This window comes from Chelonia mydas, chromosome 13 (assembly GCF_015237465.2).
Source record: "Chelonia mydas isolate rCheMyd1 chromosome 13, rCheMyd1.pri.v2, whole genome shotgun sequence".
NCBI lineage: Eukaryota > Metazoa > Chordata > Testudines > Cheloniidae > Chelonia > Chelonia mydas.
In genome coordinates this window covers 3,524,603-3,539,202 of record NC_051253.2, presented here as the reverse complement: position 1 = coordinate 3,539,202, position 14,600 = coordinate 3,524,603, and the positions used below count along the sequence as shown (strand labels likewise).

General features: G+C 50.2%; 1 protein-coding gene across 1 annotated transcript; it reads left to right on the top strand.

The window, feature by feature from the left end:
* The first annotated feature begins 1,850 nt into the window (after nt 1–1,850).
* LOC102936443 (signal-regulatory protein beta-2) lies at nt 1,851–13,820 on the top strand. The gene is made up of 6 exons (XM_037877242.2): nt 1,851–1,905; nt 3,850–3,917; nt 6,548–6,659; nt 11,660–12,001; nt 12,648–12,753; nt 13,517–13,820. The coding sequence occupies exons 1-6, from the start codon at nt 1,866–1,868 to the stop codon at nt 13,659–13,661; spliced, it is 813 nt and encodes a 270-aa protein (XP_037733170.2). The 5' UTR covers nt 1,851–1,865; the 3' UTR covers nt 13,662–13,820.
* Nucleotides 13,821–14,600: the final 780 nt, after the last annotated feature.

Sequence of the window (14,600 nt, the reverse complement as noted above, 5' to 3'; positions counted from 1 at the left end):
TATCTCATGGAATTCGAAGGGATGGACTGCATGAAGCTTTGCAAGAGAACACGGGGCACCAGCCGCTTTGCTGTGAGATGCCGAATATATAACGGGGAAAACCAGTTTAGTTTGTACAGATCTGGAAGGAGGACACGTAGCTAACACGCTCCACTTCCTTCTGTGTTAGAGGAACTGCCTCTGAGCTCCAAGCTTCTCAGTACCTCTGTGAAGAGATAACAACAGCAACTGTGCAGAACGGTCTCCCTTTACCATCAACCCAAGTGTCTGGATTGTTTATTTTGTGCCTGGTGCTGATGCTTCTCTTGGAAATTCCTGGTGCGTGTAGAACATATAAATCGCCCACATTGGCACAAACCAGCTAGTCTGCTCTCTTGCTGTCCACAATTCCAGATGCTTCCAAACCCTCCATAATGCAACAATTGTGGCATTTCTACCATGAGTAGAAAGTTCTTCCTGACCCCAGGTGATGCTCTGGGATCTGGAGAATGAGAATTAGTAACCCTGTAACTTTAGCTCAGTTGGTGTCCGTGCAGGGGCTGTTCTTGTGTGAATAAATGTAAAAACTGTTTAAAAAAAACTCTCTAAGCAATTAGCTTCACTAATATCCTGCAGCAGTGAATTCCACAGGTTAATTATTACTGGTCTAAAAAGAATTTCCTTTTAGATTCCATCAGGTGCCCACTATTATTCCTGTGCTAAGAGGGTAAATAGCAGCACTTGTCTTTTTGCTCTTCACTATTTTACCTCTTTATTTTCTTTTTCTCTTTGAAACAGTCCCATTCTTTTTAAGTCGCTCACTATATGAAATGTTCCCCACAGCCTTTCCCAAGGTCTCTGCTAGTTTGGTTGCTCCTCTGTGTCCTTTTTTAATTTCAGCTGGAGGAACATCATTTTAGATGAGGCCATTTAATGGGAGTGCAGAATTCAAGGGGAAAGAAACTACTGAGTGATACAACTGCAATGTATAATTGTCTCGTTGCTTCTTCCTAAAGCTTTATTCTCTAGTCACTGGTTTTTAGCAGTGTGTACCGAGCAGACACCTTCACTGAGCTGCCCGCGAAGTTGCCAAGATCACTGTCCTGAGAAGTTCTAGTTACTTTTTGTGGCATTTCCCTCAATCTCCCACTCCGCCAACCCCCGAATCTTGATTAACCTAAAACATGTCACATTGCCCCCTTGCTCCAATCCCTCTTCCAGATCACTCCAAACTATACTGAGCAGCCCCGTCCTAGTGCTGATCCCTTGTTTTCCTGCTACTTCTCTCTTAGCATGCAGAGCACAGAGCATATATTCCTAATTTTCTTTTCCTGTCTCTTCACCTGATCCATGACAGCCCTTTACTCCTCACTCTGCAGTTGTTGCCTTGAAATGCTCTTACATGGGGACTTATCAGGAAGTATCTGAGAGCCTGATTATGTTCTGTGCACTGGGTATTTTCCTAAGGAAAGCAGCCAGGTTAAACAAAGCTGGGGAGCTGCCCTGGCTACATGGGGTTATCTAAGGAGCAAAGTCCCCCTCCATTTATTGGAAGTAGGTGACACACAAAGAAAGTCCCTGGTCACCAGAGGTCACTGTAATTTGCATTGAGCTAGTGATTTATTTACTGTGTCCATTTTATTACCCACTGCATCCTCCTGGGGTCAGTGCCATTGGCCTGATGCAGTCTGTGATGGAAGCTTCATCTGCCCTAGCTTTTGAGGCCACTGAAATCAGAGTAAAGACACTCACTGATGGCAGAGGGTTTGGGATAGGGCTCCTACCCCATTTCAGGTGCCAGCGGCCAGAAGTTCCAGGTGCTGCAGCCCCAGGGCCCAGCAAAAGGAAAACATGAAGTATGGAGCATGCAATGCAGATTATTTCATATGAATTATACCAGGTTGCTGTTTGACCCGATGGCCCAGGGTAGGTTCCCTGACGATGTGGGTTTGATCCCAAAGCTCAGACTCTTGGTCCCCTGGGGCGGTAGGAGCAGGGAGCCTTGCAAATGTGACCCTTTAGCTGACAGGAATAGAAACAGTCTGAGCTGTTACTACAGCCTCTGTAGCTGGCCTAGCCCTGGAGCAGCCTTGAGAGGTTTCCTCAGGGAGCTTTGGGTATGCTGCTGGCCATTGGGCCTGGCTGCGGGAAGTGGGGGATAAGAGGAAAGTCCGTGATGAGAACGGGGGGGTCTCAAGCAGGTGAATGTGATGCATTCCCCATGGTGATGTCCTGCCTCTCTGCTTTGGGCAGAGTCTGCCGGGGTAGGTGTATGCTCTGATCCCTAAGCAGTGACACAGGGGAGCAGGGAGCGCAGAGGGCCCCCTTCTGTGCTAGTCGTTTACACCAGGCCAGCTGGGCATGCAGCGTGGGGAGGTGCTGCTCGGCTGGTTAGGGCGGGAGCTGCTCTCACTGCGCACTGTTCTGTGGTAGGTCTACACGGCACACGCCTTTCGACAGTGTGCGGCGCTCACACACCGCACGCCCCCCTACGATGGGTATGAAGTCCTGTGGAGATGGTGAGACATTGGTTAGGCAAGTACAGTAAAGACATCCCTGCACCCTGTGGGTATGTACCCGGATATGTACCTTGCAGGGCTCTCTGCTCACCCAACCAGCACCTCCCTGTATAGGTGCCGACTCCATGGGTGCTCCAGGGCTGGAGCACCCACAGGGAAAAAATGGGGGGTGTTGAGCACCCACCAGCACCCCCCCAGATCAGCACCAGGCCCTCCCCCCAGCGCCTCCCGCCTGCTGGTAGCTCTGCCGATCAGTGTCTCTCCCTCCCCCCAGCGCCTCCCGCCGGCCGTGGATCAGCTGTTCCACGGTGTGCAGGAGGTGCTGGGCGGCGGGCGGGGGGGGGGAGCGAGGGCGGGGCACGCTTGGGGAAGGGGGCGGAATGGGGCGCAAAGAGGTGGGGCGGGGCAGGAACAGGTGAGGGCATGAAGAGGCAGGGTGGGGTGGGGCCTTGGGGAAGGGATGGAGTGTGGGTGGGGTCTGGGGCAGAGCGGGGGGTGGGGGTCAAGCACCCCCCAGCACAGTAAAAAGTCAACGCCCCTGCCTCCCTGTCTACTTTGCTATTTTCAGCAGTGAAGTTTCCCGCTGCCTCCCTGCTCCCGAAGCCTCTCCCTGCGGCAGGGGGCTCCCGGAGCCTGTCCCCATGCAGGGTTAGCTACGGGATTAGTCGGGCAATGCTGGGAAGTGCCGCCAGTGCCCAGAGCAATTTGGCCTGTCTATTGCCAGTGATGGCTGGAGGCAGGCAAATCCCCATGCAGGCCTAGCGTGCAAAGTGCGGTTTGTGGGTCTCTAGGTCTGAGCTCAGGCAAAGGGAACTGGGCAGTCACAACAGGAAATCAAGAGAAAAAGAACGCAGATAGTTAACCCTCTCAGTGCCTGCCCTACTGGTAACATCATTCAAGACGGAGCTGGTTGGGCACAAATAAAGTGGGATTTCAAACATAACGTCTCGTGTGTTCGTGCACGCTGACAATTAGAGACGGGCCAAAACAGCTACTTTGAATCCAAAGGCTTTATTTTATTTTATTTTTCTTGGGAATGGGGGTTTCAGGCTGGAAGCTCCGGATCCAAACTTACAGTTTCAATTCCATGTCTGAGCCAGACTGGAAAAGGCCCATTTGATGGATCAGGTTTTGATCTGGGAGAGGGGCTCATGTCATGAGACCTCTGCAGTTTTGGCCCCATTGGACCATTATATCGAGAAGGGCAAAGGACTGGAGAAAGTGAAGCTTCATGAAAGAACATGGGACAGCAGCCGCTTTGCTGTGAGAAGCAAAGTATGTTAATAGTTAAGTCTGATCAAATCTTGTGGCTGGGGCCATCACTAACGCAATCTACTTCCTTCTGCGGTAGGAGATGGTCTGAGCTGGAGCCGTAAGCTTCTCGGTAGCTCTACGGACAACGGAGAACCAGAGCTGGCAAAGAATCATAGAATCATAGAATCATAGAATCATAGAATATCAGGGTTGGAAGGGACCCCAGAAGGTCATCTAGTCCAACCCCCTGCTCAAAGCAGGACCAAGTCCCAGTTAAATCATCCCAGCCAGGGCTTTGTCAAGCCTGACCTTAAAAACCTCTAAGGAAGGAGATTCTACCACCTCCCTAGGTAACGCATTCCAGTGTTTCACCACCCTCTTAGTGAAAAAGTTTTTCCTAATATCCAATCTAAACCTCCCCCATTGCAACTTGAGACCATTACTCCTCGTTCTGTCATCTGCTACCATTGAGAACAGTCTAGAGCCATCCTCTTTGGAACCCCCTTTCAGGTAGTTGAAAGCAGCTATCAAATCCCCCCTCATTCTTCTCTTCTGCAGACTAAACAATCCCAGCTCCCTCAGCCTCTCTTCATAAGTCATGTGCTCTAGACCCCTAATTATTTTTGTTGCCCTTCGCTGGACTCTTTCCAATTTATCCACATCCTTCTTGTAGTGTGGGGCCCAAAACTGGACACAGTACTCCAGATGAGGCCTCACCAGTGTCGAATAGAGGGGAACGATCATGTCCCTCGATCTGCTCGCTATGCCCCTACTTATACATCCCAAAATGCCATTGGCCTTCTTGGCAACAAGGGCACACTGCTGACTCATATCCAGCTTCTCGTCCACTGTCACCCCTAGGTCCTTTTCCGCAGAACTGCTGCCTAGCCATTCGGTCCCTAGTCTGTAGCGGTGCATTGGGTTCTTCCGTCCTAAGTGCAGGACCCTGCACTTATCCTTATTGAACCTCATCAGATTTCTTTTGGCCCAATCCTCCAATTTGTCTAGGTCCTTCTGTATCCTATCCCTCCCCTCCAGCGTATCTACCACTCCTCCCAGTTTAGTATCATCCGCAAATTTGCTGAGAGTGCAATCCACACCATCCTCCAGATCATTTATGAAGATATTGAACAAAACCGGCCCCAGGACCGACCCCTGGGGCACTCCACTTGACACCGGCTGCCAACTAGACATGGAGCCATTGATCACTACCCGTTGAGCCCGACAATCTAGCCAGCTTTCTACCCACCTTATAGTGCATTCATCCAGCCCATACTTCCTTAACTTGCTGACAAGAATGCTGTGGGAGACCGTGTCAAAAGCTTTGCTAAAGTCAAGAAACAATACATCCACTGCTTTCCCTTCATCCACAGAACCAGTAATCTCATCATAAAAGGCGATTAGATTAGTCAGGCATGACCTTCCCTTGGTGAATCCATGCTGACTGTTCCTGATCACTTTCCTCTCCTCTAAGTGCTTCAGGATTGATTCTTTGAGGACCTGCTCCATGATTTTTCCAGGGACTGAGGTGAGGCTGACTGGCCTGTAGTTCCCAGGATCCTCCTTCTTCCCTTTTTTAAAGATGGGCACTACATTAGCCTTTTTCCAGTCATCCGGGACTTCCCCCGTTCGCCACGAGTTTTCAAAGATAATGGCCAAGGGCTCTGCAATCACAGCCGCCAATTCCTTCAGCACTCTCGGATGCAATTCGTCCGGCCCCATGGACTTGTGCACGTCCAGCTTTTCTAAATAGTCCCTAACCACCTCTATCTCTACAGAGGGCTGGCCATCTCTTCCCCATTTTGTGATGCCCAGCGCAGCAGTCTGGGAGCTGACCTTGTTAGTGAAAACAGAGGCAAAAAAAGCATTGAGTACATTAGCTTTTTCCACATCCTCTGTCACTAGGTTGCCTCCCTCATTCAGTAAGGGGCCCACACTTTCCTTGGCTTTCTTCTTGTTGCCAACATACCTGAAGAAACCCTTCTTGTTACTCTTGACATCTCTTGCTAGCTGCAGCTCCAGGTGCGATTTGGCCCTCCTGATATCTTTCCTACATGCCCGAGCAATATTTTTATACTCTTCCCTGGTCATATGTCCAACCTTCCACTTCTTGTAAGCTTCTTTTTTATGTTTAAGATCCGCTAGGATTTCACCATTAAGCCAAGCTGGTCGCCTACCATATTTACTATTCTTTCGACTCATCGGGATGGTTTGTCCCTGTAACCTCAACAGGGATTCCTTGAAATACAGCCAGCTCTCCTGGACTCCCTTCCCCTTCATGTTAGTCCCCCAGGGGATCCTGGCCATCTGTTCCCTGAGGGAGTCGAAGTCTGCTTTCCTGAAGTCCAGGGTCCGTATCCTGCTGCTTACCTTCCTTCCCTGCGTCAGGATCCTGAACTCAACCAACTCATGGTCACTGCCTCCCAGATTCCCATCCACTTTTGCTTCCCCCACTAATTCTACCCGGTTTGTGAGCAGCAGGTCAAGAAAAGCGCCCCCCCTAGTTGGCTCCCCTAGCACTTGCACCAGGAAATTGTCCCCTACGCTTTCCAAAAACTTCCTGGATTGTCTATGCACCGCTGTATTGCTCTCCCAGCAGATATCAGGAAAATTAAAGTCACCCATGAGAATCAGGGCATGCGATCTAGTAGCTTCCGTGAGTTGCCGGAAGAAAGCCTCATCCACCTCATCCCCCTGGTCCGGTGGTCTATAGCAGACTCCCACCACAACATCACTCTTGTTGCACACACTTCTAAACTTAATCCAGAGACACTCAGGTTTTTCCACAGTTTCGTAAGGCAGCGAGGCTGAAAGGATTCCCCTCTGCCAGCACAATGGCTACATCAACCCAAGTGTCTGGATTGTCTCTTCCATGCCTGCTGCTGATTCTTCTCCTGGAAATCCCTGGTGAGTGTAGAACAGCAGGTTTCAGCCTGTGGTCTCTGGACCCCTGTAGGTCCACAGACTATGTCTAAGGCTTCCAAAGGATCTGCAGGTCTGCACCTCCAGCCGAAATTTTTTTGCCGGGGGGCGGGGGGGTGTCCGCACATGAAAAAAGGTTGAAAACCACAAATGTAGAAGATACCCAGCAACGGGCACTAACCATCTCGCCTAACGTTTGTTGTCCTTCTATGGATCTTTTCTGTTTCTCCTTTTGCATAGTGGTATCACAGCATTCCCTGAGTTATTGTCTGATCCCTTCTTAACAGAGCCTGATTTCCTCTTTCTTTCTTGACTGCTGCTGTACAGAGAGCAATGTCTTCCTTTGGCTAGCCACAGTGCTGCAGACAGTTTGTTTTCCTCTTAGACGTTCAAATTAGCTCGGAACCCACCAGCCTGGAGTTTTTAAACGGTTCCTCCGGTTTACGTTTCGAGATGACTAACGCTGTGTTGCCGTAGGAATCCTAGGTACGTCCTGGGGCAGCTTGCCTGTCCTGCTCCCACTGCAGCCATGGCCACACTGCTATTTTCAGTGCACTCGCTCCATCAGAGCTAGGGAGGCATGTCTCCTGAGGCTGGAAATCCTCCCTCCAGCTCCAGTGTAGACAGACCCTTAGCCTGTCCGCTCTTCGGCGCAATGACCATAATTTTGCTCCGTGTTCGTGCAGCACCTCGTGCAATGGGGTCCTGGTCTGTGGCTGGGACTCCAGCGTGCTCCCCCAGTGCAGATACACAATGAGTAAGTAGTGATCAGCGCTGAGTTTGATCGGCTGGTGTTGGGCACAGTGCCTTCGTTCAGCTCACCACATTCCTCCATAGCCTTGATTAATCTGACCAATGGCAAGGATGCCATGTGGCTATTCAGCTGCCCTTCAAAAACCAGCTGGCACAGCCCCTGTCCTAGCGCTGAGCCCTGGGTGCCCAGCATTTACCTTCTTTCCACGCTGAGCTGTGGCCATTTGCTCTTTGCTTCCAGCTAGTGCCCTAACCCAGGGAAACACTTCATCCCTTAACCTGGAGCTGCCAAGCATTCCTCTTCTGATGGGGGGATGGTCAGAAAGGTTAGGAATTCCCTTTGCCACCCTTTGCTAACTCCTTAAAGAACACTAACAGGTAACTGAGGAATCTGACCTGTCGGGCTAGAACTGTAAAGGGCACAAAGTCTCAGTGTTGCCAGCTATTATGATTTTATCGCGAGTCTCGAAATATTGGGTGTGTTTCTTAGCGTTCCAGCTGCTGGAATCAGCAAACTCCTCCCAGCTTTGCTTTTATTTTATTTTTTATATTTTTATTTTGTATTTTTTTTATTGTTTTTAATTTTTATATTTTTTTAAAAAATATTTTATTTTATTTTTAACCTAAGTTTCTCACCCTCCTTGTGGAGAGAAGTTGGAGAATGTGAGGTGAATGTGCCCTACAGGCTGATAACCCAGAAAAGAAATTAAAAAACCCAATATCTATTTTAATCTCCTGATTTTTAAGCCAATCTTGTGATTTTGGGGACCTGACTTGTGATTTTTTTTTTAATATTTGGGGCTGGCAATCCTGCTGTCTCGCCATTGATTAGATGTGTAGGAGACACACCAGGAAGGCCCTTGTCACAGGAAGATCCCTCCCTGTATTTCCACAGTGAGCTAGGGATGTCTTTATTTTAATTTCAAATCCCCAATGAAGAGCCTGACTCTGTGTGAGTGAGTCTGGGAGGGTTGGCTTCGTCTCAGCCCTGCAAACCCTGCTCTTCTAGGAGACATTGTGACACTATGCCCCATATTCTTCATAGAGATATGCTTATGATATGATTATAACAGATCTAAGATGTATTTTCGGTGAGATGGGTCATGTGAGGTATCATGGGAAAGGTTCTGATTTACTGAATATGATTATCCTATTTGTATACATGTATCATTTCTGTATCTGAAGTTAGGAATATTGACTATGTGTGTTTACACCTCGGGAACGCCCACCAGACAGAATGCAATCCGTCTAGATGGCTGGCTGTGAGGAAGAGCCATTAGAGAGAACAATAGGTCTCCGAAGATGTTTATCACTCACAGAGAAGTCTTCCTGGGGATGCAGCAAACTAACTCTGAGTTATGGCTGCAGGGTCATGTGATCAAGTCACCTGATACTGACTCCATGATAATATGAATATTTTTCCACTGACCGGGGGTGGGAATCACACTGGAAGACAAAGGATTCCTGCTATATGTAAAACCTATTTAAGGCAGGGGAGTGTCATAATCATGGTTTGTTCTTCACTGGCTCCCTGCCCAAGATGACTGCTGCAAACAGCTAAGAAACAAAGCCTGAGGGGGAGAGGGGAGAAGAGCTGAGCCCAGGCTAGTAGGTGGACTAGTCTGTGAATGAAATATCTGAAGTTTTAAGCTGTGGGCAAGGACAGCTGGCCTTCAAGAATTTCTGCAATCTGTCTAAAACAACATTTAGGGTGAGAAATTGCTTCTTGTAACCAGTTTCTTTAGTATCTTAAGATTAGCTTGAGTGTTTTATTTGCCTGGTAATCTGCTTTGATCTGTTTGCTATCCCTTATAATCACTTAAAATCTATCATTTGTAGTTAATAAACTTTTTTTTGTTTTCTCTAAAACCAGTTTGTGGAATTCATAACTGGGGGGTAAAAAGCTGTGCATATCTTCCTCCACATTGAGGGAGGGGGCAAATTTCATGAGCTTACGCTGTAATTTTCTGTGCAGCGCAAGACAATACAATTTTGGATTTATCCTCTAGAAGTGGGTGTGCACCTGAGTATCTGGGTAGCTCCTTAGCTTTCCACCTACATTGTTTACGCTGCATACTCAACACCAAATGGCAAGATAACATCAGCAACATAGAGGTTCTTCAAAGGACAAATTTACCAAGTGTGACAGCTCTGCTCAAGCAAAGATGACTGCACTGGCTGGGCCATCAGAGTAGGTGGGAAGACGGACGCATACCCAAGGACATGCTATATGGGGATCTATCAGAGGGAATAAGAACAACAGGTCACCCCAAGCTTCGCTATAAAAAGACTGTCATAAATATAAAGGGAAGGGTAACCACCTTTCTGTATACAGAACTATAAAATCCCTCCTGACCAGAGGCAAAACCCTTTCACCTGTAAAGGGTTAAGAAGCTAAGATAACCTCGCTGGCACCTGACCAAAATGACCAATGAGGAGACAAGATACTTTCAAAGCTGGAGGGGGGGAAAACAAAGGGTCTGTCTGTCTGTGTGATGCTTTTGCTGGGAACAGATCAGGAATGCTCTTCAGAACTCCTTAAATTAGTAAGTAATCTATCTAGAAATGCATTAGATATCCTTTTGTTTAATGGCTGGTAAAATAGCTGTGCTGAATGTAATGTATATTCCTGTTTTTGTGTCTTTTTATAACTTAAGGTTTTGCCTAGAGGGATTCTCTATGTTTTGAATCTGATTACCCTGTAAGGTATTTACCATCCTGATTTTACAGAGGTGATTCTTTTACTTTTTCTTTAATTAAAATTCTTCTTTTAAGAACTTGATTGCTTTTTCATTGTTCTTAAGATCCAAGGGTTTGGGTCTGTGTTCACCTATGCAAATTGGTGAGGATTTTTATCAAGCCTTCCCCAGGAAAGGGGGTATAGGGCTTGGGGGGATATTTTGGGGGGAAGACATCTCCAAGTGGGCTCTTCCCCTGGTCTTTGTTTAACATGTGTGGTGGTGGCAGCATAGGGTTCAAGGTCAAGGCAAAGTTTGTACCTTGAGGAAGTTTTTAACCTAAGCTAGTAAGAATAAGCTTAGGGGGTCTTTCATGCAGGTCCCCACATCTGTACCCTAGAGTTCAGAGTGGGGAAGGAACCTTGACAGAGACATGAAAGCGAGATATGAAAGAATTTGGAATTGATCCTGACCAATGGGAAGTCTTGGTAAGTGATCGTAGCAAGTGGAGCCATCGTCTCCATCAGGGTATCAAAGTCCATGACAGGAGCTGGCCCCCCAAAGCTTGAAGAGAAAAGAGCCAGTAGGAAGCAAGCAGCTTCCAACCAAGACACAGATATTTGCAACAACTGCCAAAGATCATGCAAATCTCGGATTGGACTATTCAGTCCCATGAGACATTGCAAACCATCTACACCCTAGGCTGCAATTCCCACTGTCTCTCTCAGATGACAGAATGCCAACATCAGGCCTTAGCTGAAAAATGCCCATGCAGGGGCCAGGCAGAAAGCCTGTTTGCAGGTTACAACAGCTGGGTGTTTCCCACCTGTATGTGTGCTGGTGAAAGCATGAGACTGGGAGTGAGTCTGCAGCTTGTCACAGCAGTACAGGTAAAGAGAGCCCAGAGTTGGCAGGGGTCCAGCTCCCTCCTCCCTCTTAGTCCCCAGACACAGTTCGCCGGAAAATAACAGCCCAGAGTCCAGGCCGCAGGCAATGCTATGGGTTTACTGGGGCTAAACAAGCAAGCATATTCTGAAGCCCTTCACACCAGTGGGACTATCTCTATATGCCGCTAGTGATTTAGGCTTCCTGTTATAATGGGCTCAGGCAGGCTGGGTCCGGGTTGTCTGGCACACTATGGGGTGGGTTTACTACTATTTACACACGTTACAATTGATGGCTGTTTTTCATTTTGCTCTTGTAGTATTGTTTAGTCGGTACCCCATTTACTTCACATTTTTCTAACACCTAGGCTGGTGGGTCAGGTGGGCTCAGTGGTACCCCAGTTCCAAGTGGCATCCTGGGGCGGGGGGGAGGTAACATCACAGACGTCTCCCCTGAACATGAGCTGTAGCATCCTCTCCATCTCCCTCAGTAATTCTCTCACCTGTGCGGGGCTCCCAGCTCCAGGTGGACGTGAGAACTAGTCTCTCAAACAACAGGGCTCAGACTCAGGAATCCAGCAGAGTAGCATTGATCCCTGATACTCAGTTCAGGCTGTCCAAATAAAATGTCTGTCTCTCCTCTCTCCGCCTGGCCTGTTCTCTGTGTTAGGTGCCAGGGCCCAGACGTTCCAGCTGCTGCAGCCCCAGGACCCCGTGTGGGTGTCCGCGGGAGAGACTCTCACTCTGACCTGCTCTGTGACCGGCCTCGCTCCAGCAGGACCCGTGAAGTGGTTCAAGGGCTCGGGCGGGGGCCGGCAGCTCGTTTATGCAGAGAGGGGATCATTCCCCCGGGTGACGCGGGCTGTGAGTGGCTCTGACACAGACTTCACCATCTGCATCAGTGACACCCGCCCCGAGGACGCCGGGACCTATCACTGTGTGAAGTTTAAGAAGGGGTCGGCAGGCGATGAGGAGATCAGATCCGGCGCTGGCACGGCCGTGTCTGTGAGCGGTGAGTGTGAGTTCCCATCCCAGCCACACGCCCCTGCCCACGGGGGGCTGGGACCAGGGCGGGGAACAAACCCAGCTCAGCCCAGACACTCACCAGGGAGTTCACTGAGCCGGTGTTAAAGTAGGGCCAGGGGGAGATTTATGCCTCTACAGAGGGGGCGGCAGTACGGGAAGGATCAGGGGGAATTTCTGCTCTAGCTCTGGATTTGCTCTGGAGATTTCCCTTTCCTGCCTCCCCCACACCTAGCTGAGCAGCAAATGCTTGTGTATGTGTGTGTGAGAGAGAAGCCGTGCAGAGCAGGGTGGAGACCCTTTTTGCTATTTTTCCTCCCTTCTCATGTTTCCCCACGGGGGAGAGGTACAGGAATGAACTGTTAATTTCTCTCTGCAAATCTCTCCAGCAAAACATGGATCCGTGAGGGTCTCAGCATCCCCTGCTGGGCTAGGTGAAGGTTCAGCTTGATCTGAGCCTGGTGCAAGGGCATGGCAGCATGTGCGGGATGGCTAAGAACCAGCAGTTCTGTCTGTGCTGTGCCTGGGTGGAGATGCCAGGTGGGTCACAGTCTGGGCAGGTCACGCTCACACACTTCACAGACACTCCCAGGGGGCTCCTGTCCATTTGCTGATCTGATACTTTTCTACCACAGGTAGGGGGCCGTTAGCCAGCCCCACTCTCTGGATCGGGCTCTTCCTGAAGAAGGTGCTGATTGCCACCTTCCTCCTTGTCTCCTTCCTCTCCACGATGAGTAAAGGGTACCTGTCGCTTTTCTGTAATTTGCGCTGGGCAGAGCACAGGAACTAGCATGAGCGGCATTAATGCTGCAGCCCAGGGACAAAGCCCCCTGGGGAAGGGAGCGTTATGCTCTGGATGTCTCTGGGGTCACGACTTGCTGGGAGAAGGTGATTCCTGGGAAGACGAGAGTAACTGGCTCAGGCAGGGCTAGATTATGCAGTCCAGGCTTTAGCCACATAGGCATACAAGAGCTGTGGTCTGGGCTAGGCTGGAGGGTGTCTGGGCAGACGGGGGCTCCCCTTCTCCCCCCAGCAATGACAGGGCCCCCCACCCTCTGCCTGGGAGCAGTGGCAGGGCCCCTCCTCTGCTCAGGAGTGGCAGCAGGGGCCTCTTCCCCTGAGGGCCAGCAGAAGGGCTATCCTCCCCTCATCCTCCGGAGACGCAGAAGTGGCAGCAGGGCCCTCCACCCTGTGTTTGTCCCAGCAGCCAGGGGGTATCAGTGGCAGGGGCTGGAGGCCTGGGCCCACTGCACTCTTCCCCTGCTACGCAGCCAGCCCTGAGCTGCGGTGGGGTTGGCAGGGTCCCCTGGAGCAATGGGCCTTGGAGAATTAACACCTCCGCTGCCAGACTAACAATGATTTACCGTCTGGACGTTCTCCAGCACGGGGATGTGAGGCGCTGGTGACACTTTGTCCTGGGGGGCTCCTGGCTGGGCTGGGCTAATGCTCAGGGAAGGGTCATTGACTGATTCTCCTTCATCAGTTGGATTCTTTCCTTTTGCAGCCCCAGGGCTGTTTCCTGGTTTTCTTGCACCGTCGCCACCTGCCAACGTCTCTGTCTGCGCCTCCATCCCCGCAGGCCAGGGAATGAGTCCACAGATGCACCTGCAGTGAGCCCTGCTGGTCGGGCAGAGGGAGCCCAGGCCTGATGGGATGTACCCACCAAACTCACCCACCTCCTGATGGAGCAGCTGACGTGGAGTTCCTGACTTGGCTTCTGGCCACTCCGCCTGTCTCTCTGCGCTGTCTGCACTGACCTTCACTTCAGGGAGCAAGCTCAAATATGAGAAATTTAATTATTGATTTTATTCCTTTGAGATGGGGTGAAATGCAATTTCCTCCTGTTTAACACATAGTGTGGCCCCGCAGCAGCGCCCCTGAGTCCTGCGGGTTCGACCCTGAGGCCCAGACTCTTGCTCCCTGGGCTGGCAGGAGCTGGGTGTTTTGCAGATGTGACCCGGTGACCTGATTGGAAAGAGCTAGTCACGTGCTCTTACCGCTGGGTCTGCCCTGGCCAATCACGGGAGCAGCCTGGAGAGGGGGGTTTGAAACGATATCGTTCTCCGGGAAGAGGCCATTGGGCCTGACTGTGGGGATCACAACACAGTGTGATAAATGGAAGCTCCCCCCACCCCATTAATCACCCACCTCTCGGCTCTGGGCAACCTCCGAAGAACGAACTCACTGCGCACGACTCCCTGGCCCCCTGGGCTGATGCGAGCAGGGAGCTCACAATCCATAGAGCTTTATTACGCCTTTCCTGCTACTTTCAGTCTGGCTGGAGCCTCCTGCCTTTGTGAGAGGGCAGCGGGTAATTCGGTAATCACTTCCCTTTGAAAATAAACCACATCAAAGGGGGCTGCACTTACCCGGACATGCAGAGTCCTCGGGCTGACCTACCACGGAGTCAGGGCTAATTGTCCCATGTAAAAAGAAAAGGAGTACTTGTGGCACCTTAGAGACTAACAAATTTCTCACGAAAGCTTATGCTCAAATAAATTTGTTAGTCTCTAAGGTGCCACAAGTACTCCTGTCCTTTTTGCGGATACAGACTCACACGGCTGCTACTCTCAAACTTGTCCCATGTA

Bases quoted from the DNA above. Each gene is read 5' to 3' on its own strand.
- LOC102936443 (XM_037877242.2), top strand. From the start codon at position 1,866: ATGAATTATACCAGGTTGCTGTTTGACCCGATGGCCCAGG. The intron at 3,918-6,547 runs AAGAATCATAGA...CCACAGTTTCGT, and splicing joins ACGGAGAACCAGAGCTGGCA to AAGGCAGCGAGGCTGAAAGG. The intron at 12,754-13,516 runs GTACCTGTCGCT...TTCCTTTTGCAG, and splicing joins CTCTCCACGATGAGTAAAGG to CCCCAGGGCTGTTTCCTGGT.